Below are 27,642 nucleotides of genomic sequence, written 5' to 3' on the forward strand. Positions count from 1 at the left end.
TGCATACCTTTTTTTTTTTTCCACTTTGGTGAATCCTGCCTATTGTCCTAATAAGAAAAATTATCTTGAGATATGATAACTGCCAGATGTTAACACTGAGACTCCCTAAATAGCTCCATCTTTCATCCGTAGACTTTGCCTGGCAAACATAAGCTGTAAGCACAAGAACCCAGAAGGCGGCCCCTGATGGGCTCCTTTCCGAGTTGCTGTCCTGCAAAAAGTCTCCGCTGCTCTGCCGCTCCAGGAAAATGTCAGCATACTGATTTAAAAAAAAACCCATCACTGGCTCTCCCGCTTCCTGTGAAAACTCAGCATTCCTTCCAACTGGTACTGGCTCAAGAGGATCCCGACCTTTCCTAAAGTTCAGCCCACCGGCGTTCGTAATACCCGCTACACGGTCGCTGAGAACAGGCAGCCACAATCCTACGGTAGTATTTCCTACAGATATGATTCAAAAATGAAGCCTCGGTACTTCCCAAGGATGCAGTATCTCAGAAGCCTTTTTTTTTTTTTTTCCTAAACAAGAATCAAGGCATTCCCAATCCCAAGTCGGACACATTCCCAAGATACAGCAATAAAGGCCATTTTCCCAGGGACCTGATCTGCAGGCGGGAGAACCCACACGTGTGTGGATGCCCAGGCCAAGATGGCCACATGGGAAGGCCGCCTTCAGGGACAAAGGAAAGGATGCCAATGGACCCACAAACCCTTCAGCACCACCAACTACAACTGCGCCTTGGGCTGCACTCATCTGCCCAGGCAGCAGACTGACCAACTAAGTTTGTTTGTTTCTTTGGTTTTCAAGGTCACAAAAATGATTTTACCCAGATTCAAATATTTCGTCCTGCAGGGGAATGCGCAGGACAGTAGAGGGGTGCGAGATGGGAAAGGAAGAGAAAACCCCGCGGGTCTCAGGACAGTCGGGCCAGGCGTAGAACCTGGCCGTGATCGTCTCCCCCAGTTCTTGTTGCCACAGGCTGGATGGCATTCTGCAGCCTCAGAGAGCTATTTCTCAGAGAGTAGCGGCACCCATGGAGTCTTCATGATTATGAGATTGTCACTGTGAAACTAGCACCTACTATGTGCCAGGCACATGGCAGGCACCCTTGGCACATTCCTCCAAGTCCTCCAGCCTGGAGAGGCGGGCTCCTGAGTCCTCCTGTCTTTAAGAGAATGCTGAATCTCAGAGCGGCCCAGGAGTCTAGGGAGGGCAGACACAGACCTGACCCCAGGCAAGCCTGACTTCAGAGCGCAGCCCACTCCTCCTTCCCTGTGCTCCCCCTACCCCGCCCCACGCTGAAGGCTGATATTAAAGAGAAAGCTGTTAGATAAAAGGAAGGATTCAAAAATGCATTGTGTTTCCTGCTGAAACACTGAAAAGGCAAAGCTAATACTGAAGCAGCTTCTCAAGGAAAGAGTATATTCTCCAGCTTCAATAAGAAAAGCATTAAAGCAATTGAAGAAATGGTCTACTTTTGATCTTCCCCATTTCAGTTCTAAAGGAAAGCAATTCTATTATGTTAAGTTCCTCCAGCCTTATCACACAAACAGTATTGTTTTTGAGGCTTAAAAAAAAATCTCAAATAAAAATTTGTGGAGTTCTTTATTATTCAATACTTGTGAGATAGGGAAACAGACAGTAACATTTTTTATAGATTTACTAGGTTGGGAGACTGCAGTGCCAAACACAAGGTTTATTGTCAAATAAAACACTGTTTTGTATTTTGATTGCCTGTTTTAGAAGAGTGTTGCTTCTGTTCTATAATTGCGTGCACAAAATTATTTAATTTGTTTTGTTTGGATCTTATTCTGGACATTTTCCCAGTCAGAAAGATGTAAAAATTAAAACATCTATTATGTCTTTTATATTCTGAGGTGGGTTATAAAGAGAAAAAGAAGAAGAAAATATTCAAAAGACTCAGAAATATCCATATTTTAAATCTCGCTTTCTATGCCCTGCCATGGTCCAAGAGGCTGTTGTCATATGCCCTCCAGTCCTCCTTGCTCTGGGAGCAAATTCCTTTCCTAACAGAGGCAACATTGTCTTTATTTAATAAAACAATGTAAGCAACCACAACGGCCCATTTTACTAGCAATTTATAACTCTGGTGTGATGTGAAACCCTTAGGCTCAGGGAGAAATAATCAGGCTTGGTACTTTTGTTAATGGCCTGGAGGGTGCTGAGAAAATCGGGAAAAGGCAGGAAGTCGACGAGGACCTCTTGACTGAGGTTACACATGGGCGCCCCCTCCAGAGGCTTCCATTCAAAAGTCAGATAGCCACAAAATCTGAGCATTTGGCTTCTACATGATCTGGAGCTTATCAGAGCCTCAAAAAATGTGCCGCTTCCACACACTGCCCTCAAGTCAGGAGCAGGTGGCCGCGGTTTTCAAATGCCATGGAGCAGCTCTGCCATGCCCGCCCCAACCTCGGCAACCACAGTTCTCAAAGGAAAAGTCGGTTTCTGTTGCTACATCAGGATGGAGGGCCAAGAAGGAGCGCAGCAACCAAAGAATGAACGGTGAAATTTTCACTCTTCTCCTAACCCCAGGCCTGGAGCAGGAATCATCTGGGAACCGGAATCCCGGGCGGCGGAGGGCGTGGTGCCGGGCAGGCAGAGGGAGACCCTGGTGATGGATGGCTCAAATAATCGAGATGTGTTTGGAGCTGCAGGCCAACTGACTCTCACCCGAGGTAGGCTGGAGCAATTGGAACCGTTAGCTCTCATTTTTGAGAATTTGCGGAGAGCTTCAGGAACATGGGAGAAACGTTGACTGGGTATCTCTTTTAAAAATGGTCAAGACAGGGACTTCCCTGGTGGTACGGTGGCTAAGACGCTGCACCTCTCAATGCAGGGGGCCTGGGTTCGATCCCTGGTCAGGGAACTAGATCCCACGTGCTGTAACTAAGAGTTCATATCCTAAAACTAAGACCTGGCACAGTCACATAAATAAATAACATAAATATTAAAAAATAATCCAGTGTCAGAACTATTTAAAAAAGAAAAAGAAAACAGTCAAGACAGAGAAGGCAGGAGGGAAGACGCTGCCTGGATCCAGTAAACCTGACAAGTCCCATTTTGAAGCTGGCTGGCGCTTCTGCTGAGCAGCATCTCAGCGCGCCTTTGCTTACTTACTTTTTGTATTCCTCATCTTTCATCTTCAAACAGAAGGTCTCCAGAACCCTCCTCAGCTCGTGTGGCTGGACCAGACCAGTCGTGTTAACATCAATGAGCGTAAGGGCTTTGATGACGGTTTTAATGTTTTTGAAAATCTGCATATAAAAAGCGATTTAGGAGAAGTCAAAAGATCCAGTGTTAAAAATCAGGGTGGTAATAAAACATTGGGAGGGTGAACGTGTTTAAACACTTCTTGTAAAATAAAATGTTTCCAAAGACGCACACTCGTCGATATTGCGAAATGACTCATCTACGGAAAAAAGGACACTTTCCATTTCTTGAATGTTTTCAAAGCAATTTTCTCTATAAATTGGTCTTAGTAAGTTGAGGAAAAAACTCCTTCTGATGTAAAGTGGTAGGTCTCATACACAATTCATTCCCTTGTAAGAGCCATACAAAAAATCTTTTTTGTTAACTTGATACTTTAAAGCTATAGTTCTGGCATAGCTGGACGTGGACAATTTTTATTTTTCATAGCCATATGCAAACTATTTTTACTAGGAGCTAGAAAAATATGAGTATATGTTTCAACCCCCTCTGAATTTTTAAAAGACATTACAGGAAAAGTTTTATAGCAATCTTGCCCAAATCTTTCCCAAATTCAGCAAATGCATATTTATTGAGCATGCGGACCTGAAAGGCATTTGGTAAGGCCCCAGGGAAACAGGGCTGTGTGCTGGCCGTAAGCTACTTCTGCGTGGAGGAGAGAAACAGCTCAACGTGGGGTTTGGGGCTTGGGGCTCAGCGTGCCAAGGCCAGAACCACGAGTGAGTCCTACAGAGCCCCACGAAGGAAGCACCATTTCCCCACTTTTAGTTAAAACTGAGGTTGAAGAGGCTGCACGAGTTACCCATCATCGCCTGGTTAGACGACGATGATGCTAAGGGTCCAACCCCCAGCATCCACGGTCCATGGATCAAGTCCATCCCCAAAACTCACCTCCCGCAGAGACAAGAAGACATGTAAACAAACGTTGCCCAAGATAGGAACCATGGGAACAAGAGCCCAACACCAGAGACAGACAAAGGAGGAGCTGTGGGTCTTCACAGAAGAGGACAAGCGCCTCCAGCGGAGCCCCCCGGGGGCATTCCTGCAGGAGGCGGCATCTGAGCTAGGAGGAGAGGACAGTGAGTGCAGCGGATGGGACGGCAGGCTTGTGCAGGAAGGGTGATGAATGTCCGGTCCAGCCGGATCCTGGGAGGCCTGACTCCACATCCCACTCCAGATCAGACCGAGTCCAGCCCGGACGCAGAGGGGAGCCAGTGCACCGCAAGGAGGGGCTTAGGGAAGGCTGCAAGATGGACAGGGCTGCTCCCAATTTCCTCAACATCTCTGCCAACTGCCCCCTTTACTGCTCCCTTTGACCTGAAGGAGCCCCCTGGCAGCTCGCCCACCCCAGGGTGAACGCCTTGGGGATCTCACCAGAGGAAGCACTGGGCTGGAGGGGGCATGGCCTTGCCCCTGGCTCCTCCTGGCCAGGTCATCTTGTCCCCTCTGCTGCCCCGCCCAGAGGACGTCAGCCCTGCACACCTGCCCTGCCTTAGCACCGTTCATGCTGTCCACGCGGACAACCTCTGACTCAGCCCCGCGTCCTCCTCCCGTCTGGAGGTCACCTCCCTGCTCACACTCACCCCTTGTCACCAATAAGTACTGCTCTCCAAAACCAAGCCTCACATCCAAGGACCCCCTAACTTTCAGCTCCCTTCCCTGGGGGCTGACCCCCTACAACCTTCTTCCCTCCACAACCCCGCCACACTCCATCTTTATACCCCTACCACGGTCCATCTTTGGACTTCCCTTGTGGCTCAGCTGGTAAAGAATCTGCCTGCTTTGCAGGAGACCCGGGTTCGATGCCTGGGTTAGGAAGATCCCCTGGAGAAGAGAAAGGCTACCCACTCCAGTGTTCTGGCCTGGAGAATTCCATGGACTGTACAGTCCATGAGGTCGCAGAGTCGGATACGACTGAGCGACTATCACTGTCCATCTTTATAATGACCCACTACCTCTGTTCTCCACCCGCCCCCTCCGCCTGCCTCCTCCTGTCTGGGCGAGACCCTAACACTGGCCAAATCCTACTCACAGCCTCTTCCAAGTGCCTGATGTGGCCGGAGAGGACAGGCCATGGAGCCCTACCCAGGTCCCCTCACTCGAGACACCAACCCCACCTGTAGCGGGTGCGTGGGAATCCTTGTCTCCGCTCCCCACTGTCTCTGCTCTTCACCTCCCTTCCCATCCGCCTCCTTCCTCCATCACAGATAACCTTCCTCCTTACTTACAGGGAAAACAGAAGCCACTGGAACCCAACGCCCTGTGCTTCTGCACCCAGGGACCGGGTCCCGTCCTCCACACCCAGGGATAGTTCCCGTCCTCGGCACCCAGGGACCGGTCCCATCCTGCTTTGGACGCCGACCCTGCTGCCCTCACGCACGCGATGATGTCCAGTACCTGAACCACCTTAGAAGGGAGACCTCCCTCCTCGCCTGGCCTCTGCCTCTAGCCACTTCTTCCTTTGTGCAGAAATCCCCCCGGAAGAGCTGTCTGTGATTTCTGTTGCCAGTGTCTCCCCTGTAGCCGGTCGGCTCTGTCCCCACCACCGCACAGAGACTGTGACCTTGTCGGGGTGGTGGCCTGGCCAGGTCCAGGGTCTCCTGGGGCCCATCTTGCTGCCCACGCGTCAGCCCTCCACCCGGCTCAGCACCCCCTCCTCTGGGCGCACATTTCCACCCCGGCTTCTGCACCCGTTCCGGGTTCTCCTTGGCTTCCTGCCTGGGCTTGGTCTGCTTCTTGCTGGTCCCTCTGAAGTCTGGGCAGCCACAGACTTAAGCCCTGGGTCTCTTGGCTTGTCTAACCACACTCCTGCCCGGTGGCCCTGGCCTTGGCCTTCGTAACCAGGATAGCTCCAGCTGTCTGTCTCCAGCTCTGGCCTTGCCTCTCAGTTCTAGTCAGGTTGTCCCCCTTGAGAGTCCAGCAGACACTGGCTCCGCCTGTCCCGCTGCGGCAGGGCTGCCCACCAGATTCTCTTCTCACACCCATGTTCGGTCCCAAAAGCCCAGCAGCCCTCCCATGACGACTTTTCCAGGTTCCAGCCTGTGTCTCTGCCTTGCGCCCTTGGGCTGGGCTGGGCTGGGCTGGTGGGACCACCTCCCACCTGGGCTCCCTGTGTTCACGCCCAACCTACGGCTGAGGCTCTAGCAGCAGCAGGGGGCCTGTGTATCCAGGGCCAGGCACATACCCCTTTGCCTACAGCCCGCCCACCACTCTGACCCCTCCAGGTCAAAGGCCGGGGCCCCACAGACTGGCTCCTGGCAGTGATCCTGCCTTGTCCCGGTCCCTGCCACTCCTCAGGACTGCCAGCCAGGCGACTCTGGCCTCAGGAACATTTGCTCTTCCTTCTGCCCAGAACTTTCCTCCCCAGACACCCACTGGCTCTTCCCTTGCTTCTCTCGGAGTTTGGTCTATGTGGCATCTTACCCAAAAGGCTTCCCCTGACCCCACGCCCAGCCCTCATCTTCCTGGTACTCCTCACAACTAATTTCAAGCCTGTCTTTACTGCCCGTCTCTCCCTCAGGGATGTGGGCTACCTGAGAGCGGGGTTCTGTCGACCACGTCACCCCCGGGGTCTAGAGCACCTGCCTCAGCAGAGTGAACGAATGAATGAATCCAGCTTCTTTGCACCTGCTTGGGAGAAAGCCACACTCTGAGGAAGCTGTGTTCTATGTCTGCAAACACACCTCCCTGGAGCCAACCCTGAGAGCGATAAGGATAACATTCACTGCAATCAAGGCTACGGTAACAGGATCATTGAATAAATAGTCATTGGATTTTGTCATGCGCCAAGCCCGGTGCTAACCCGTATACACGTCTCCCACTTCTACCGACTGGGGGTCCTTGGCTGAACCGAGCTCAGTATTCAAAACCCAGAAGACCAAGCCCAGAGCTGCCTGGACAGCACGGGCTGCCGTGAAAGGGCTCGAGCATGTCCACCCTCAGCTCCACCCCTTTGTCTGAAAGCATGAAGCCCCAGCCACTAGGGCACTTGCGGCTGAGGCCAAAAAAAAAGAAAAAAAAAAAACCCTCAGCACTCTGTCTGATGCCAAGTCCTGATTCACCTCTTCTGGTAAAACGGGAGGATGGGAGGCGATGTGCTTTTTTAAAAAACCCGAAGCAACCCATATGGGCCCCGCGGGGAAAGCAGGGAGCTGCAGAGCTGGCACGGAGCGCGCACCCAACCGGAGGTATGTCTCCAAGTCTCATCGCTTGTCAGACTGAAGCTTGGCAGCGTCTTGGCGGAGCTGCAGATGGTGAGGTTTATCAGAGGCACCGGAGCTGGGGCCGCGGCGTGAGGGCTGCTCCCACACTGGACGGAAGGAGAAGCGGCCCGAAGGGAAGGAAGGGCCTGCCTTGCCCCAGCCCACTGCCCTCGCACTTGAGGAGGGAGACAGACAGGCGAGGGAGAGGGGCAGGGAGACCAGGCGGACCGCGGGGGAGCACCCGGCTCCTCTCTGGGCCGGCCAGACGCCCGCCGCTTGGGCTCAGCCGGACACGTCAGCATCAAGAGTCCCTGCCTCTGAGCCCCCTGCTCCCCACAACCCACCCCACACCGAGTGCCTTCACGTCACAGGCCCTCTGGGGTCTCTTCAACCACAGCCCAGAGCCCTGGACAACCTGACCCCACGACCTCCTGACCTCACCCGGCCCCATCCAGCGACACAGGCCAGCCTGCGCTTTCTCTTCCGGCGAAGCTTCTGCACGCCTGGCTTCCTCCGCACGACGGGTTCCCTTGAGGCCCTCATTCAGGCCTCGGCCCCAGAGGCCTTCCCCATGGCCTGCACAAAAGCGCGCCTCCTCCCTTTCCTCCTGCGCGTTTGCCCACACCTGGACGTGTCAGATTTCCTTCGATCGCCTTCCTTATTCACTGACGAGTAAACGCCAGGGAGGGGGTTTCAGTTTCACTCGCCTGTCCTCAGGCTTAGAACAGTCCCCGGACAGAGCAGGTGCTTAGAAACAAGTGCACAGTGAGCTCGCTGCGGCCACCGCTGCCCAGATGCACTCCTGGCCCTGCCCCTGCCCAGTCTGGCTCTCCTGACTGCACCCCGACCCATCACTGTCCCCCTGACTTCCACCTTGACATCCTGGTGTAGCCCTGCCTGAAAGGGGTACCCAGCTCCTCCCCCCAGGAGGGGACCTCCACTCTATGCCTGACCTAGGCTCTCCAGGAGATCCATCACCCTTCACTTCCCCCTGGCTTCCCAGGGCGGGAGCTCAGAGAGGGCCAAGTCCATGGCAGGAGAAAAAGGCTGTGCAGCTTATAACAAGGGAAGGGCCTCCTTCCAAACCCAGCTTCTCAGAAAGGAGAGGGTGCTCTCCTGGCGCGGCTCTGGGGCCTGTGGGAGAAGAGCTCCCTGCGCTCCGTGTGTGTGTGCCAAGTACATGCTAAGTAGCTTCAGCCGTGTCCGACTCTTTGTGACCCCATGGACTGTAGCCCACCAGGCTCCTCTGTCCATGGGATTCTCCAGGCAAGGATACTGGCGTGGGTTGCCATGCCCTCCTCCAGGGGATCTTCCCAACCCAGGGACTGAACCTGCCTCTCTTGCGTCTCCTGCATTGGCAGGCGGGTTCCTTACCACTAGTGCCCCCTTGGAAGCCCTCCTGCACTCCATGTCCTGCAGCCTCTTGCCTGCAGCCTCTTTCTGTATGCTGGAAAGCTAGGAGTGATTTGTACCTGTGTAAGTGGTTGGGGGAAAAAAATCGAAAGAAGGGTATTCTGTGACACGTGGAGGTTATTTACGAGTTTCAAATTTCAAGACCCAAAAGTAGACTTTAATGGCACCCAGCCACGCCTGTTCATTTGTGTAAATAAGTTTCCTCCTGAGTTGAGCACCCAGGCTGAACAGTCTGGCTGACCAGGATAAGAATATTGACCATCTTCACAGACGTTCGCGATTCTGTTCCACTCCCTCGCCTGTACCCTCATGGGGGTCTCAGGCAGCATCAGGTGCACAGACAGAAGCAGCTTTAAAAGGGCGGGGGGGGGGGGCGCTTCCCTGGTGGTCCAGTGGTTGAGAATCCACCTTGCAAGGCAGAGGATGCAGGTTCAATCCCTGGTCAGGGGACTGAGTTCCCACAGGCCTCAGGGCAATTAAGTCAACACACCTCAACTAGAGAGCTGGTGCAAAAGATCCACGTGGCGCAGGGAAGATCCTGAGTGGTAACTGAGACCCCACACAGCCAAATAAATAAATATTTCAAAAATAAGTAAATAAGAAGAAAACCGAAATGATAGCTAATTATGACTCTGAGTTAAAGACTCAGGAGCCAGAAAATGGCCTGAGGCTCTCTGAAGACCTGCCCCCTAGGTCTTCTCCTCCCAGCCACTTGCCCCATCTCCTGCCCCAGACTCAGTCCCCACTCCATTCTGGGTGGTCAGGGGCCCGGCCAAGAGCCTTCTTGTCAAGCTCTGAGCCCTGTGCCAGGCTTCGGAGTGCACAGCTCTGCCCAGCTGTGCCCCGGCCCCCGTGGCCCCTGCAGCACCACGGCCCCTGTGAGAAGGCAGCATCTAACCCTCTTCTTGGCCTCAGAGTCCCCATCTAGGGAGATGACTGAGCCCAGGGGGTGATCAAGAACCAAGCAATCCAGGGATGGGAACCACGGAGAAGATGCACTAACAAGGCTGGAGTCTGCCCTCTGGATAGCAGGGTTGGGAGAAGCCGGAGAGAAAGCCTTAAAGGTCTGAAGTGTGGCTACATAAACCAGGACTCACTCACCAAACATTTCAAGAAAAGGAAAAAAAAAAAAAAAAAGCCCCATTCCACAGAAAAGCGTGAGTCGCTCAGTTGTGTTCGACTCTGTGCGACCCCATAGACTGTGGCCCTCCAGGCTCCTCTGTCCATGGGATTCTCCAAGCAAGAATACTGGAGTGGGTTGCCATATCCCTCTCTAGGGAATCTTCCCAGCCCGGGTATCCTGCATTGCAGGCAGACATGTTACTGTCTGTGCCACCAGGGAAGCCCACGGAAGAGTGAAGTAAAAAAAGAAGGAAGCAATTACTTTGAGGGAGGGGGGATGATAGGAGCAAAATTGAATTAAAATTTTCTCCAAAAGACTTGGATGAACTCATAGAGGACAGACTCACGAATATTACTATAAGGAGCAGAGAATGTCTGCTGTGAAGAGTAAAGCCAAGGAGGAATGGGGACAAGAAACCTCCTTCAGAGGTGGTAGCAACCACGGAGAACCAAAGTGCCCCAGGCTGCCATCATTCTGGTAACCTTGGAACAGAGACCTGACTCCTTGCAACTCCAGTGTTCTCATCTGTGAAATGGGAATGAGTGGGCACTGCGTCAGAGTGCACAGATGAAATGAGCTCACGTGCGCAGGTGCCTCACCGGGAACAGACTCAGTAGACGGCGGTCTGATAGGGATCACTGATCAAGACCAAAGGCTGAGGACAGAGATAGAAATAACCAGATGGCCACACACACATATGCTGCGGAATAGCAACTGGCTGAATCAGCGCTACTGCCCCACTCAGGCAACTCGTCTACTTCCTTCCCTTCCCCACCGCCCAACCTAGGTTAACAGAAGCCTGAGAGAGCAGAAGGTCACAAGTGGACAGGAGTCTAGGGCCAAGAATGGGGCCTGGATCAATGGATAATTGTCAAGTGGATGAAGGTATGGATGATGGATGGATAGATGGATGATGGATGGATGAATGGATGATGGATGGATGGATAGATGATGGATGGAGGGATGAACAGATAGAAGGATGGATGGATGAATATAGATAGATGGACAGATGGAGGGGATAGATGGCTATATGCATGCATAGATTAATGGAGAGAAAAATGGATGGATGGATAGATGGATGAGTGATTGCATCATTCATGGGGAAGAAGCACTGTTAAGCCAACAAAATGCTTGTACAGACAGGACAGGTGCCTGCAGAAGGGCAGATAGGCATGCCATTTCTGGGGACACAGTGATCTGCTCTACTCTCTCCCAGTGGGAGGAACTGAGAACTGAATAGAGACACCAGAACAGGAGGGGCAGATTAGAGCAGTCTGTGTGACTATTATTGGCATGGACAGGATATGTGAATTTTCCATGAGTTAAGTGGAGAAGAAGAAAGGCAGAAGGCTAACAGTGAAGTACCAGGAAGAAAATTAAGAAAACAATCCCATTACCATCACCTCAAAAAAGAATAAAAATACCTAGGAATAAACCTACCTCAGGGGGTGAAAAACCTGTACTCCAAAATAGTTTTCAGACACTGATGAAAGAAATTGAAGATGACACAAACAGATGGAAAGACATACCATGTTGTTGGATTGGAAGAATCAATATTATCAAAACGACCATACTCTCCAAGGCAGTTAACAGAGTCAACGCAATCCCTATCAAAATACCAATGGCACTTTTTTTTTTTTGCAGAACTAGAAGAAAATAATTTTTAAATTTGTAGGGAAACACACAAAAGACCCCAAATAGCCAAAACAATCTTGAGAAAGAACAGAATTGGAGGAATCATGCTCCCTGACTTCAGACTATACTACAAAGCTGCTGTAATCAAAACAGTATGGTACTGACGGAAAAACAGAATCACAATGGAATAGGGGAAGAGAGCGCTGAAATAAACCCACACACTTACGGTCAATCTACAAAAAGAGAGACAAGCATATCTAATGGAGAAAAGACAGACTCTTCAATAACTGGTGCTGGAAAACTGGACAGCTACATCTAAAGTGGAGGTGATGGAATTCCAGTTGAGCTGTTTCAAATCCTGAAAGATGATGCTGTGAAAGTGCTGCACTCAATATGCCAACAAATTTGGAAAACTCAGAAGTGGCCACAGGACTGGAAAAGGTCAGTTTTCATTCCAATCCCAAAGAAAGGCAATGCAAAAGAATGCTCAAACTACCACACAATTGCACTCATCTCACATGCTAGTAAAGTAAGGCTGAAAATTCTCCAAGCCAGGCTTCAGCAATACGTGAACCGTGAACTCCCTGATGTTCCAGCTGGTTTTAGAAAAGGCAGAGGAAGCAGAGATCAAATTGCCAACATCTGCTGGATCATGGAAAAAGCAAGAGAGTTCCAGAAAAACATCTATTTCTGCTTTATTGACTATGCCAAAGCCTTTGACTGTGTGGATCACAATAAACTGTGGAAAATTCTGAAAGAGATGGGAATACCAGATCACCTAACCTGCCTCTTGAGAAATCTATGCAGGTCAGGAAGCAACAGTTCGAACTGGACATGGAACAACAGACTGGTTCCAAATAAGAAAAGGAGTACGTCAAGGCTGTATATTGTCACCCTGCTTATTTAACTTCTATGCAGAGTACATCATGAGAAATGCTGGACTGGAAGAAACACAAGCTGGAATCAAGATTGCCAGGAGAAATATCAATGACCCCAGATATGCAGATGACACAACCCTTATGGCAGAAAGTGAAGAGGAGCTAAAAAGCCTCTTGATGAAAGTGAAAGAGGAGAGTGAAAAAGTTGGCTTAAAGCTCAACATTCAGAAAATGAAGATCATGGCATCTGGTCCCATCACTTCATGGGAAATAGATGGGGAAACAGTAGAGACAGTGTCAGACTTTATTTTTTTGGGCTCCAAAATCACTGCAGATGGTGATTGCAGCCATGAAATTAAAAGATGCTTACTCCTTGGAAGAAAAGTTATGACCAATCTAGATAGTATATTCAAAAGCAGAGACATTACTTTGCCGACTAAGGTCCATCTAGTCAAGGCTATGGTTTTTCCTGTGGCCATGTATGGATGTGAGAGTTGGGCTGTGAAGAAGGCTGAGCGCCAAAGAATTGATGTGTCTGAACTGTGGTGTTGGAGAAGACTCTTGAGGGTCCCTTGGACTGCAAGGAGATCCAACCAGTCCATTCTGAAGGAGATCAACCCTGGGATTTCTTTGTAAGGAATGATGCTAAAGCTGAAGCTCCAGTACTTTGGCCACCTCATGTGAAGAGTTGACTCATTGGAAAAGACTCTGATGCTGGGAGAGATTGGGGGCAGGAGGAGAAGGGGACGACTGAGGATGAGATGGCTGGATGGCATCACGGACTCGATGGACATGAGTCTGAGTGAACTCCGGGAGATGGTGATGGCGTGCTACGATTCATGGGGTCGCAAAGAGTCGGACACGACTGAGCGACTGAACTGACTGACTGACATCTAAAGGACTGAAATTAGAACATTCTTTAACACCGTATACAAAAATAAACCCAAAATAGATGAGATGTAGACCGGATATAGACCTAAATGTAAGATTGGATCTTATAAAATTTATTGAGGAAAACATAGGCAGAACACTCATTGACATAAATCACAGCAATAATTTTTGGATCCATCTCCTAAAGCAAAGAAAATGAAAGCAAAAATTAGTAAATGGGACCTAATTAAACTTAAAGGCTTTTGCATAGCAAAAGAAGGGGCTTCCCAGGTGGTGCTAGTGGCAAAGAACCCACCTGCCAATGCAGGAGACAAGAGACTCGGGTTCAATCCCTCGGTCAGGGAGATCCCCTGGAGGAGGGTATGACAACCCACTTCAGTATTCTTGCCTGGAGAATCCTATGCATAGAGGTGCCTATGGGCTATATATAGTCTATAGGGTTGCAAAGAGTCAGACACCACTGAAGAGACTTGGCACACACACATGGCACAGCAGAAAAAAAAACAACCATCAACAAAACAAAAAGACAACCTACTGAATGGGAGAAAATATTGGCAAATGATAATGACTGATAAGGGATTAATGGCCAGCATATACAAGCAGCTCATACAACTCAATATAAAAAAACAGACAACTCGATAAAAAAATGGGCCGAAGAACTGAGTAGGCATTTTTCCAAAAAGGATATGCAGGTGGTCAACAGGCTGATGAAAAGATGCTCAATATCACTAATCGGTAGGGAAACGCAAATCAAACCCACAATGAGATATCACCTCACACCTGTCAGAATGGCCATCATCACAAAGAACACAAATAACAAATGTTGGTGAGGATGTGGAGAAAGAGGAATCCTCTTACACTATTGGTGGGAACATTAATTGGTACAGCCACTATGGAAAACAGTATGGAGGTTTCTCAAAAAAAAAAAAAAAAAAATAGAACCACCATGCTGCTAAGTCACTTCGGTCATGTCCGACTCTGTGTGACCCCACAGACTGCAGCCCACCAGGCTCCTCCATCCCTGGGATTCTCCAGGCAAAGAACACTGGAGTGGGTTGCCATTTCCTTCTCCAGTGCATGAAAGTGAAGTCACTCAGTCGTGTCCAACTTTTAGTGGCCCTATGGACTGCAGCCCACCAGGCTCCTCCGTCCATGGGATTTTCCAGGCAAGAGTGCTGGAGTGGGGTGCCGTTGCATGACTGAGCAATTTCATTCCTTGGTTCAGTTCAGTTCAGTTCAGTTGCTCAGTCGTGTCCAACTCTTTGCAACTCCATGAACTGCAGCACGCCAGGCCTCCCTGTCTATCACCAACTCCCAGAGTCCACCCAAACCCATGTCCATCTAGTTGGTGATGCCATCCAACCATCTCATCCTCTGTCATGCCCTTCTCCTCCTGCCCTCAATCTTTCCCAGCATCAGGGTCTTTCCCAAGGAGTCAGCTCTTGGCATCAGGTGGCCAAAGTATTGGAGTTTCAGCTTTAACATCAGTCCTTCCAATGAACACCCAGGACTGATCTCCTTTAGGATGGACTGGTTGGATCTCCTTGCAGTCCAAGGGACTCTCAAGAGTCTTCCAACACCACAGTTAAAAAGCATCAATTCTTTGGCACTCAGCTTTCTTTATAGTCCAACTCTCACATCCATACATGACCATTGGAAAAACCATAGCCTTGACTAGATGGACCTTTGTTGGCAAAGTAATGTCTCAGCTTTTTAATATGCTGTCTAGGTTGGTAATAACTTTCTTTGCGAGGAGTAAGTGTCTTTTAATTTCATGGCTGCAGTCACCATCTGCAGTGATTTTGGAGCCCAGAAAAATAAAGTCAGCCACTGTTTCCACTGTTTCCCCATCTATTTGCCATGAGGTGATGGGACCGGATGCCATGATCCTAGTTTTCTGAATATATATCCCCCAAAACCCAAAACCACTACTTTGAAAAGACACATACACCATACATCCCAGTGTTCACAGCAGCACTATTTATAATAGCCAAGACATGGAAGCAACCTAAGTGTCCATCAACAGACGAATAAATAAAGAAGATGTGGTATAAAAAAGAAAGAACTTGTTCCATTTGCAAAGCAACATGGATGGACTTGGGGGGCATGATGCTAAGGAAAGGAAGTCAGATAGAGAAAGACAAATGCTGCATGATATCACATATGAAATCTAAAAAAATATGGCAGACCAGTGAATACAGCGAAAAAAGCAGCAGCCTCATAGATACACAGAACAAACTAGTGGTAACCAATGGAGGCAGGGGAGGGGCAATACAAGGGTGGGAAATATTAATGCAAACTAGTGGGTGTAAAATAGGCTCCAGGATGTGTTCTACAACACAGGAGAACAGCCAATATTCTGTAATAACTGTGAATGGAAAGCAACCTTTACAAATTGTTTAAAAAATTTTTTTAAAGAGAAAGAAAGGTAGAAGGGAGCTGGTCTGCTCCCAGGAGCTGCTCACCAGCTGGGGAGACTGGAGCTGCAGGAGCAGGTGAGGGGGACAACTGGGGCGGGGCACCGGGAGAGAGGGGAGGGTAAGCCCCGAGCTGCTCCGTCTCCCCGGGAAACCACACAGTTCAGGGCCCCTGAAGCGCCATCCCTGTGAGTCCCCGAGTGCCCCATGAGCAGTCACAGAGGAAGCGGGGGGCGGGGAGGCCCCCTCTTCTTCCTCAGCCCTCATCACACCCCTGATGAACCGGGGAGAAAAGAGGCCGAAGAAGGGAGAAGGGGCAGGTCCCTGCCCACCCCCCCGGGGCCCCGGGGTCTGGAAGGAGGGCGGATGGGCTGCTGAAGCTGGCAGGTGTAACCTGCGCTGGGCCTGTTATCCCCGGACCCTCTGAGACCGCCTTCCTTCCGGGAGGCGGCAGATTCGCCAGCCCCTGCTTGGAAAGCAAAGAATCAAACTGCTTCCCGTTTGTACCCCCGATGAGTTCAGACGGGTTCAATAAACTGCTAACAGTGGATGATTCTTACTCCACGGTTCTTTGTTTAAAATTCTCTTTATGGCACTGGGAAGGGAGCTCCAGGGGAGAAAGCTGTGAACCCAAATAAATATGACCACCCAGACTTGAAAGGAGGTGAGGAAGGGCCTTCTGTTCCCTCCCTGGAGCCCAGAACCCACCCCCCAACCCCCGCGTCCAGGCCTGGCTCTGGCAGGGCCCCTTTCCGGAGTGGTGGGGCTGGGGGATGGCAAACCCTCCTCGGGCCAGAGGGCAACGGCCTAGAGGTTTTACCAGGGTGCGGCCATTCGAACTGGCTCCTGTTAGCTGTTTCCTGTTTCCTCACCTGGAGCCACCTTCATCGAAGGTTTCCAGCAGCAGGGGGTTGGGGGCCACAGCCCACCCGCCTGCCTGGGGCTGGGGGCGCTGGGGAGGGGGCCCTTGGCCGGCCTGTGTCTTGGCTCCTCAGCGGAGCTCGGGGTTCGGCTGCCACCCTGTCAGTCTGGCACCTTTCTGCTGCCACGACGAAACTCATTTTAAATTTAAGGAGTACACTTCTCTCTCTTTTTTTTTTTAAATTGAAGCCAAGGAAAAAGATTTCTCTTACAATAAACACATCAATGCTCATTTTCCTTATTATTCTACTTTTGGCTATTTCGTATAAAATCTTTAATTAAAGTTTTTCTTTGAAATTGTCATTATCAACCCAGAAGAAAGAAAGGGGAAAAATAAAAAAGAACAACACAGCTGTGCAGATATGAAGCGCTATTCAGGACTAAATGAACTGGAACGGAGTAAGTAGCTTGACTGTTATGTTCTTGGTTTTGGCTCTGTATTCTCAATAGCACAGTCTAACTTGTCACTTTATATCGATTCCATCTGTTTACACTCTGCAGAGTATTGGCTTCCTACCGTGAACATTTCCTATTTACCAGCTGGTAGAGATGAGCCAAACCAGATAGGAAAAAATTAGACTACATTCAGAGCCTCATAAACACAAACTTTCAATTTGGGGACGTGTGGGAGGCGCAGTGGCCAGCATTGCTCACCTTTAACAAAGGGGCCGACTTCCCTTCCTGCTCCTGTCATGTCCCCACCCTCCCCTGTCCCCGATTTCCTAGAGGACTCGGCATTGACTCACTGGAAGGGTGCAGAGCCTGTCTCTACCAAAGAGTGAGCAAGCTCACACAGAAAGACATCAAAGGAGGCCCGCGAAAACGGAGAAAAGGGATCGGATCTGGCTAAAAAAGAGCCGGGTGGAATTCTCCAGGCCAGAATACTGGAGTGGGTAGCCTTTCCCTTCGCCAGGGGATGTTCCCAACCTGGGGATCGAACCCAGGTCTCCTGCATTGCCAGTGGATTCTTTACCAGCTGAGCCACACAGGAAGCCCATAAAGTGGAAGTCGCCCGGTCATGTATGAATCTTTGCAGCCCCGTGGATTATATACAGTCCATGGACTTCTCCAGGCCAGAATACTGGAGTGCGTAGCCTTTCCCCTCATGAGGGTGGGGGCGGGGAGAAGAGCTAAAGCCACCTAAAAGTCACCATTGCTGTGCTGTGCTTAGCCGCTCAGTCATACCTGACTCTTCGTGATGCCATGGACTGTAGCCCACCAGGCTCTTCTGTCCACGGGGATTCTCCAGGCAAGAAAATTGGAGTGGGCTGCCATGCCCTCCTCCAGGGCATAGTTTCTACCACAGAACAAAAATCCAGCTTTGGTTTGGGGTTTCCTAGCAGCCACAATGAAAAGAGAAACTTTCTGTATATACATCACATATATCTCCCCCGACCTTTGACTTTCATTTTTAAGATGCTCACCTGCCACAAACGGCTTCAGTTCAGTTCATTTCAGTCACTCAGTCGTGTCCGACTCTTTGCGACCCCGTGAATTGCAGCACGCCAGGCCTCCCTGTCCATTACCAACTTCCGGAGTTCACTCAAACTCACGTCCATTGAGTCCGTGATGCCATCCAGCCATCTCATCCTCTGTTGTTCCCTTCTCCTCCTGCCCCCAATCAGAGTCTTTTCCAATGAGTCAACTCTTCGCATGAGGTGGCCAAAGTACTGGAGTTTCAGCTTTAGCATCATTCCTTCCAAAGAACACCCAAGACTGATCTCCTTTAGAATGGACTGGTTGAGCAATCCCCTGCTGGGCATACACACCGAGGAAACCAGAATTGAAAGAGACATGTGTACCCCAATGTTCATCACAGCACTGTTTATAATAGCCAGGACATGGAAGCAACCTAGATGTCCATCAGCAGATGAATGAATAAGAAAGCTGTGGTACATGTACACAATGGAGTATTACTCAGCCATTAAAAAGAATACATTTGAATCAGTTCTAATGAGGTGGATGAAACTGGAGCCGATTATACAAAGTGAAGTAAGCCAGAAAGAAAAACACCAATACAGTATACTAACGCATATATATGGAATTTAGAAAGATGCTAACGATAACCCTGTATGTGAGACAGCAAAAGAGACACAGATGTATAGAACAGTCTTTTGGACTCTGTGGGAGAGGGTGAGGGTGGGATGATTTGGGAGAATGACATTGAAACATGTATAATATAATACAAGAAACGAGTCGCCAGTCTAGCTTTGATGCAGGATACAGGATGCCTGGGGCTGGTGCACTGGGATGACCCAGAGGGATGGTACGGGGAGGGAGGTGGGAGGGGGCTTCAAGATGAGGAACACGTGTACACCCGTGGCGGATTCATGTTGATGTATGGCAAAACCAATACAGTATTGTAAAGTAATTAGCCCCCAATTAAAATAAATAAATTTAAATTAAAAAAAAAAAAGAATGGACTGGTTGGATCTCCTTGCAGTCCATGGGACTCTCAAGAGTCTTCTCCAACACCACAACAGCTTAAAGATATCTAATCGGAATTCTATCTACTCACTGAACAACTGACACAGCTACAAAATAAGCCCCAAGAGGGAGGAAAATCTAGAAGGATCTAGATTCGTGTCTCTCCTTCTTCCTAACCACACCCACAGGCCTGGGATGGGAGCTCCTGCCCAGACACCATGGCCCATGCATGTTGGGGCCCCATCACCCTGACCCCAGAACTCATACAGCTGCACCCCAGGAGAGGCAGCAGGGCCCCCAGGACCGCCAGGACCCCACACAGCAGAGGTGTGCAGCAAGCACAGTCTGACGACACCGGTGAGGGACTGACTATCCTGGGACCTGCCAACAGGGACCCCAACCCCAGCTGCTCTCCCCTCACGTGCAGCCTTCCTCTGCTGACGTCATCGCCTGAATCCTCTGCTCTCAGGCCATCACCCCATCAGGAACATCAACAAGCTGCACCACCACCCCGTGCCCCATGCTTTAGGGTTAACAACAGCTCACCTTCAAACACCTCCACCCTTTTCTCTAGTCTGCATTTCAGGAGTTGCTCTGTCCCTTCTGCCTTGAGAAACAGAACTCGGTGTGGAGCGGTCACAGAGCTGGTCTCCTCCCCGGCCACGCGTCCCCTGCCCGCTTCACCTCCGCACCCTCTCCTCCCGCCAGGCTGCAGTCCTGAGTGCCGCCCCGCGTTCGCCCTCTGCCCTGTCCTCAACGTGGATGGAAAGCCCATCCACGGTCCAGCTCAAGCTCCACTCTCACCCTCCTCGTGGTGTCTCTCCTGTGCACACCTCCTGCAGCACCTTAGTTACTTCTCCTGTAAATATTTACTGAGCTCAGATCAGGTGCCGGGGTCTGTTCATGGCACTAAAGTGACAACAGGGAGCAGGGTGGGGAAGGCGCCCACTCCCAGGAAACGTATTTCCTAGTGATGGGCAGATAAACAAAACCTCAGGATGTTCTGAGTGCTGAGCAATTGTAGATGGTGTAATCCAAAGACTTTCAGGGGTGGAGGCGTGCCACTCCAGGGGGGAAGCCTCATGCTAAGTGCAAAACACCCGGGTGCTTGTCCGAATTTCATTCAGTAAGTGACCAGTAACCATGCGGCGTCTTAAGCAAAGGAGTCAGATGAGACCTGACTCACGTTAAGAACAGACGGCTCTGGTGTCGCAAAAAATGGAGACTGTGAGGGGCAAGGCGGGCAGCAGGAAGAACCACCCCCGGGGTGACTGGCAGGGCCGTCCACGGGGGCCACGGGGATGCAAAAGCACACGGGGCTCTGATACGGCAGAGGCCACAGCAGACGGGACTCACCGACGGACTGGAGCCACTCGCTGAGATTGAGAGAGGTCCGGGGAGGAAGGCTTCTTGGGTGGCGTCAGCGAGACCGTTTGCCCTGGTTTGGTCTGTGGACAGTGGTGAGTCTGGAGAAGCAGATGGAGGCAGAAACACGGGGGCCAACAGCACGCAGCCCGCGTAGTAGCTTTAAACCGTAGATGACCGAGCACTTTCTATTTTCCACATTAACTCTCTGGTTTTATCCACTCCAAATGCAAACTCCTAATTTTCTGAAAGACTTCCGTGGGCCTTGCACTATGGTGAGCTCATTTTATATTTTTTTCCCATAGTCTCAACACTATTGGAAAAATCTTGGAAAACTGCTTCCCCATTTCACTGCTGAGAAAACAGGTCCCAGAGAAACTAGCTTGCTTGGGGGCCACTCAGAGTGCCTTGGTTCAGATGCATACTTAGCCAGGGGTCCGGCCTGCCCCCCAACCGGCCTGTCCCCCCAACACCACCGGCCTGCCCCCCAACACCACTGCCCTGTCCCCCCAACACCACCTGTCTGTCCCCCCAACACCACTGGCCGGTCCCCACGATACCACCGGCCTGCCCCGCACAACCGGCTTGTCCCCCAAACACCAATGGCCTGTCCCCCCAACACCACCGGCCTGTCCCCCTGACACTACTGCCCTGTCCCCCCCACACCATTGGCCTGTCCCCCACCCACTGGCCCGTCTCCCCCACACTGTGCTGTTTTAAACATTTATTCCTGCAATCTTGTGTTGACTTGCCACATGTAAGAAAGATTTTTTTTAAGATAAACTTAGACCGAAAAAATATAAATTCTGACATAACAGCATCTTTGATTAACTTTCCTGATGAAGCCTTTAGTAAATTAATAATAGAGTAACCAAAAATAGGTCCTGGGGTAGGAGCATTTTCAATATCTTTTTTTTAAATAAAATGGCAGCTGATTATTTTGTTATGTGAAATGCTTGAGATCAAAATGTAAGCACAGCTCTTCATTTAGCTGCACAGAGACACAGGAACAAGAGCTGTGACATTATTAATCACTATATTCGGTTATGATTGATAGGCTTTTCTGCAGGAGGAGAAAGTGCCTCAGATACAAGCTGTCCCAACAGCCCCGTGATATGCTAATATTTTCTTCAGATGAAAGAGGAGATGTGTTCAAATACCTGCTATAATAGGCAATTAATACCAAGTGCACCGGAGGAGAGATGATAAAAGCGGGATTAGGAGAATATTACGAATTAACCAAAAGCTTGTATGTTTTAGTAAATGGCCTCATTTTGAGCCTGACACAGTCTTTTTATTAGGCAAATAGGCTGTATTCTGATACATTCGTGAGTGCTAATGTGGTGTTCTAATGTTAAGGTATGTTTATGAAATGGCTGTGATCCTAACGACTGTTTCTTTATTCCTCAAGCGATAATTTTTTAAATCTCTTTTTTAAGAAAATCCACCTATTTAAGAAAATGAATATACCCATCACTTGCATGTCTTCACTTTTGTGACGACATTACCGAGCAAGCAAGCAGCTTAGTGCCTCCAATTATTTACTAATTGCTCCTGAAATGACTGAGCTGCATCTGTGCGACTCCAAGGCACCGGGGTGATCCCATAAAAACCCGTGTCAGTTCACTCGGTGTCCCACAGACAGGCTCGTCGCGGCTGACTGGGTCGACCAGATGTTCTGACATCACGGCACCCAGACTTGAAAGGCATTCTTGATGGGGCGGTGATGTGGTCTGAGAGCCAATGACCTAGGGCTTTGGGTGAGGTGTGTTTAGTTTTCCTTTTTTTTCTCTCATGTCTTTGTTTTGTTTTTGTTTTTGTTTTTCCCTTTTTTAAAAAATTTTTATTTTTACTTTATTTTACTTTACAATACTGTATTGGTTTTGCCGTACATTGACATGAATCCACCACGGGTGTACATGCGTTCCCAAACATGAACCCCCCTCCCACCTCCCTCCCCACAACGTCCCTCTGGGTCATCCCTGTGCACCAGCCCCAAGCATGCTGTATCCTGCATCGGACATAGACTGGTGATTCGATTCTTACATGATAGTATACATGTTTCAATGCCATTTTCCCAAATCATCCCACCCTCTCCCTCTCCCTCTGAGTCCAAAAGTCCGCTATACACATCTGTGTCTTTTTTTGCTGTCTTGCACATTCTTGAATTCTAGTCTTCAATTTAAAACAATTTTTTTCTTGCCTGTGGAGGGGAGGAGACTCGTCGCGACCTTTCTAAACACACACTGAAGTTCTTACATAACTGAGAACAGCTTCCTGTGTCCTGGCCATTCCCAGGACACGACTTACAGGGAGCATCCGCCCGCCCCCCAGCTCGAGGGCAGGACAAGATGATTCTCTTCCCCTGCTCGCCCCTTCTTTGACCTCCACCTCACGCTCATGTCAGGAGTTGATGAAAGATGAAACAGGGTCAAAAGACCTGAACGTGGTTGCCCTGGCAATGCCCCGCAGCCCGGCTCTGGCCCTGTTGTCCTGACAGCGTCCTCACCTGAAGTCGGTGGAGAACTAATCCCTAGCTCTCGGGTGCTGCCGCAGCTGCAGGACAGGCTAGGGCCCCACAGGGCCGACAGGAACGTAAGCAACTGAGGAGTTGCGAACGAGTGCGAGATGGGCAGGAAAGGGAAAGAAAACTCCCAAATGCCCGTTTGAAGTGGATGCCACACAACCAACAACGCAACTCCGGGGTTAGCAAACAACCTCCGCTCGTTCATATGGCGGTGATCAGGGAGGCCAGGTCCACCTCCAGGCATAAGCAAGAGTCACATTTGCTACAGGCAAACGAGGTATTGGGGCTTCCCAGCTGGCACAGTGGCAAAGAATCTGCCGGCCAATGCCAATGCAGGAGACCCGGGAGACTTGGGGTCGATCCCTGGGTCGGGAAGATCCCCTGGAGGAGGAGATGGCAACCCACTCCAGTATTCTTGCCTGGAGAATCCCAGGGACAGAGGAGCCTGGCAGGCCACAGTCCACGGGGCCGGACAGCACTGACTATACACGCACCCACACACAAACGACATGTCACTGCCTTTCCTAAAGGGCCTCCTTGAGAAGCAGGGTGGCTGGTGATTAGTAGCCGGGACCCAGAGCCAGCTGCCAAGGCAGGAACTGCAGCTCCTCTGTCCCCAGCTGTGCACACAGGGCTCAACTGCTCAGCCTCTGTTGTAGCTTCCTCCACATCAAGAAGGGATCCCAGGAGCACCTGCCCCAGGGGGCTCTCCTGGAAACTGAATATGTAATCACAGTAACGCACTTGGAACAGCTCCTAGTAAATGCTCAGTCTCTGCCACCTCTTATTGGTATCGCAGCTGGCAAAATCCAAAAATTTCATCACTGTCCAAAAGATTAAGGCCCGGCCAGCCTGCGGGTCCTTTTGCTGGGTGGCTGAAGCAGACGCTGTCAGTCACTTTCTCCAAAGCCACTGACGTCTGCCCACCCTGTCTCTTTCTAACGAAACCCTCCATCTTCCATTTGTTCAGATGTTAGCTCCCACCCGCCCCCAGCCCATGGTCACATGCCTCAGGGGAGGGAGTCCAGCCACTGCACCAGGGAGTGACCAGGGTTGGAGCAAGACCACCACCAGTGACGGGTTTGTGTGGGGACAAGACCCTGGGCTATGAGTCATGAGGAGACGTTCCATCGTGTTTAGGGAGAGTCATACTGGCAGAAAGGGCATGCTGGGAAAAAACCAAAACCCTGATATTGCAGTATCCATGTGTCAGACCTGGAATGCTGGCCGCCTCCTGGTGACTGGAGGAGATGTGAGTGAGCAGACCCTGATCTATGCTCCTTCAGACTTGGACAAGACGAGAAGTTCCTTATCATCTCAGCTCAGTTGGACAGTTCTCAAAAGGCAGGACAACCAGACACCTTGGTGGCGGTGGCTGATGGGCCGCCTCCTGGAGATGGGTAAAGCTCCCACAGGAAAGGTTACAGGAGGGCCTGGCAGGACAGATCAAGGGACAGACATTTATCGAGCACCCACTGTACGCAAGGGCGTCGCTGGCATTACTCCCACTCATTCTCGTGGCCGCTCCGGTAGGTCGGTGCTGTTGCCTCGCCTTCAGAGATGGTGGCAAAGAGCAGTGACAGGCCTGAGGGCCCGTGGGCAGGGGCAGAGATGGGGCTTCATGCCAGGGGTGCGTCCTGCCCACTGAGCCCTGCTGCCTCCCAGCAGACTGAGACCATGAGGTGTCTGCAGACCAGGGAGCTTGACAGCAGCCAAGGAGACACCCACCAAAGGCACAGAAGCCCAGGGACACAGTCATCTCCGTGACCCGGGAGAAGCCAGGGCCGAGAGGGGAGGGCAAGCAGGGGCGCACCAGACACAGAGCGCCCACGGGGCAGAACCTGGGCGCAGATAGGACCAGGACCCCGGACCCGGAGCCTGAGGATGGCACCCTGGGGACCACCTGGGCGTGCAAAGCTTCCTCCTCACCGATACAGGGCCCCCGGACGCAGACAGCAGCTTCCTCATGTGAAGCCCCGGGTCACAGTCCCCAAAGGGCAGAGAGTCTGGACCCAGAGACCACCCTGTCTATCTCCGCCTTGAGGGAGGGAGAAAACGAGGCTCAGGGAGACCTGGGGTTCAACTGAATGTGAAGACACACTGGAGGGTCTAGTGAAAGGGAAGTGAAAGTGTTACTTGCTCAGTTCGGTCCGACTCTTTGCGACCTTAAGGACTGTAGCCCACCAGGCTCTCTGTCCATGGGATTCTTCAGGCAGGAATACTGCAGTGGGTTGCCATGCCCTTCTCCAGGGGATCTTCCCGTCCCAGGGATCAAACCCAAGTCTCCTGTGCTGCAGACAGATTCTTTACCATCTGAGCTACAGGGAAATCCCAGGAGACTCATAGGGAGGAAATACAGTTGGAGGTAGAAGTCCCAGACTAGGGCGTTTGGAAGGTCTGGTTGTTATGGTTGTTGACTCGCTAAGTCACGTCTGACTCTTTGTGACCCCATGGACTATATCCCCACCAGGCTCCTCTGTCCAGGGATTCTCGAGGAAAGAATACTGGAGTGGGTTGTCAAGCCCTCCTCCAGGGCATCTTCCCAACCCAGGGACTGAAGCTGCATCTTCTGCACTGGCAGGCGGATTCTTCCACTGAGCCACCAGGGAAGCCCCTTGGAGGGCCTAAGTGAACCTGAACTAGGGCAAGGCTGAGGAACCAGCCATCAGACCACGCTCACAGCAGAAGAAATCAATTGAGATACACAAGCACTGGGGTTCGGGCAGTTTGGGGTGCCAGCAGCTAACTGCCTGTTGGTTTAGGACGGCTAGACCACACACACATTTAGCAAAGTCTGGCTCCCAAAATTCACAAGAGACATTTGCATGCATTCTTGGCTCCAGTGAGGCTCGTGGACTTATATTTAAAACAAAAGCATTAGCATCTCTCACTCCCCAAATGTGTGGCTCGCCCAGCAATGACAACGTATGTATGAAGACAGTCTTCTTTCACTAATTGCTAGGTGTTCCTCTCTGTCACCAGTGCTCGAGTGTGGTCCGACTGCAGGACCCGAGTGGCAGCTGGAAACACGCTACTGCACAGCCAGCAGCCAAGGAGGGTATTGGGTTTGTTCTGTTTATTCTGGGCTCCGTGGGAAGGGATGACATTCATGAGTTCCTACCTGTTCGTCAAGGGAAACTGTAGTAATCACCATAATAATGACAGATGGCATCGCCTAAGTGTTCCAGGCCCTTTATACCGGAGGTTTCTAAGCCACACAACAGCACCATGAGATGGGTGTTCCTATTCCCAACCACGGATGAAGGAACTCGATGGCAAGGACTTTCCCAAGACCACCAGCTGGTAAATGGCAGAGCCCATCCCAGGCCACCTGCCTGCCCAGGGCCAGGGTCGCCGGTCGAGCTGGGGCTCCAGCTTGTGTGGGCCTGACTGCTCGGCAGGGAGAGCCAGGGAGCAGGCGTCCCCTCCTGCTCAGCCCCGGCTGTCACCTTTCTGTTCTCTCCAGAACCAGCCGAAAACTGCCCTGGTTGAAACTCACTCTTAGTGGGAGGGCTTTATTGGAAGGAGGCTGGGATGAAAAGACAGCTGAGATGAAAGGCCAGCCAGCCAGTGGAAAGTCCCCTCCAGCTTTCCTCTTGGAAGCCTCACTTTCAGTAACTTACAAGCCGGACCTGTGTCCACAGGCTCCCCTAACCGTCAAGCCACATTATTGATCCACAACGGCATCTAAGTTGACAGGATGCCCATCGTAAACAGCTGACTGTCCCAGGATAATTTCATGATTAACACAGTTTGTGAAGAGACAAATTGAGGACATATACCATAAATAATATCCAGCGTGTTATGCATCTCTTACAGAATAACAAGTGAACGACAATGGAAGCAGCAAGTGATTGTACCAGGGTTCCTACTGATATAAACGACAGAGAAAGCAGATTTCTGGGAGCACATAATGCTGAAAACTTATCACACTAAGATGAATTTCTGGTGTTAACGGCACAAGCCGGGAGAACATTTTGTGGGGTTTAGACAAACATTTTGTGGGTTTCTGGCTCTGTTTGATTTGGAAAGTATGAAAATCTCAGAAGAGTTCAAAAAGGAAAGAAAATTTGTCACATTTCTAACCAACATATTGAATCAAGTGAATTAAACTATGATTCTCAAACTGCTCATGTAACTGAGCAGGCTCACATGCATCTTAAATAGGGGTCCGAGTCCAACCCTAAACGCTGTGAACACCCCTCCCTCCCGAGCTGTGCCCTGCTATCCACCTGTAATCGGCGAACAGGAACGAAGCTACATGCTCCTTCCTAAACACACGCGGGAGCTTTTGTGGCTAAATTACTCCATACATAAATGTCTATCTCCCTGCGTTGCTCTGGTTATTTTTACCATGCTGCTCTTGATTGGCACTTACTGCTGAAAAGTAACAGTTTTCTCATTCTAAAGAAAACCTTGCCTCGGTTGTAGACAGAAACCGAGGGGCCACCGTGCGGATGATGATCCAAAGTTAAAGCAAAGGTAATTAACATTCCAGGACTTCTGCCGGCACGGTTCCTCACAGACGATGCCATCGGAGCGGGCGAAGGCGAGGGAACGCGGGCTCTCACACGCCATCTATTGAGTCAGGCGACTTTGACATGAGAACGCAGATGA

The 27,642-nt window shown here is 50.6% G+C and overlaps 1 protein-coding gene across 1 annotated transcript in view; it reads right to left on the minus strand.

The window, feature by feature from the left end:
• Positions 1–27,642, minus strand: part of EFCAB6 (EF-hand calcium binding domain 6) — a 257,461-nt gene that overhangs the window by 173,909 nt on the left and 55,910 nt on the right. The window contains exon 7 of the mRNA XM_013964311.2: positions 3,137–3,273. Coding sequence (XP_013819765.2) covers positions 3,137–3,273 — 137 coding nt within the window. The remainder of the gene's footprint in view (positions 1–3,136; positions 3,274–27,642) is intronic.

This window comes from Capra hircus, chromosome 5 (assembly GCF_001704415.2).
Source record: "Capra hircus breed San Clemente chromosome 5, ASM170441v1, whole genome shotgun sequence".
Lineage (NCBI taxonomy): Eukaryota > Metazoa > Chordata > Mammalia > Artiodactyla > Bovidae > Capra > Capra hircus.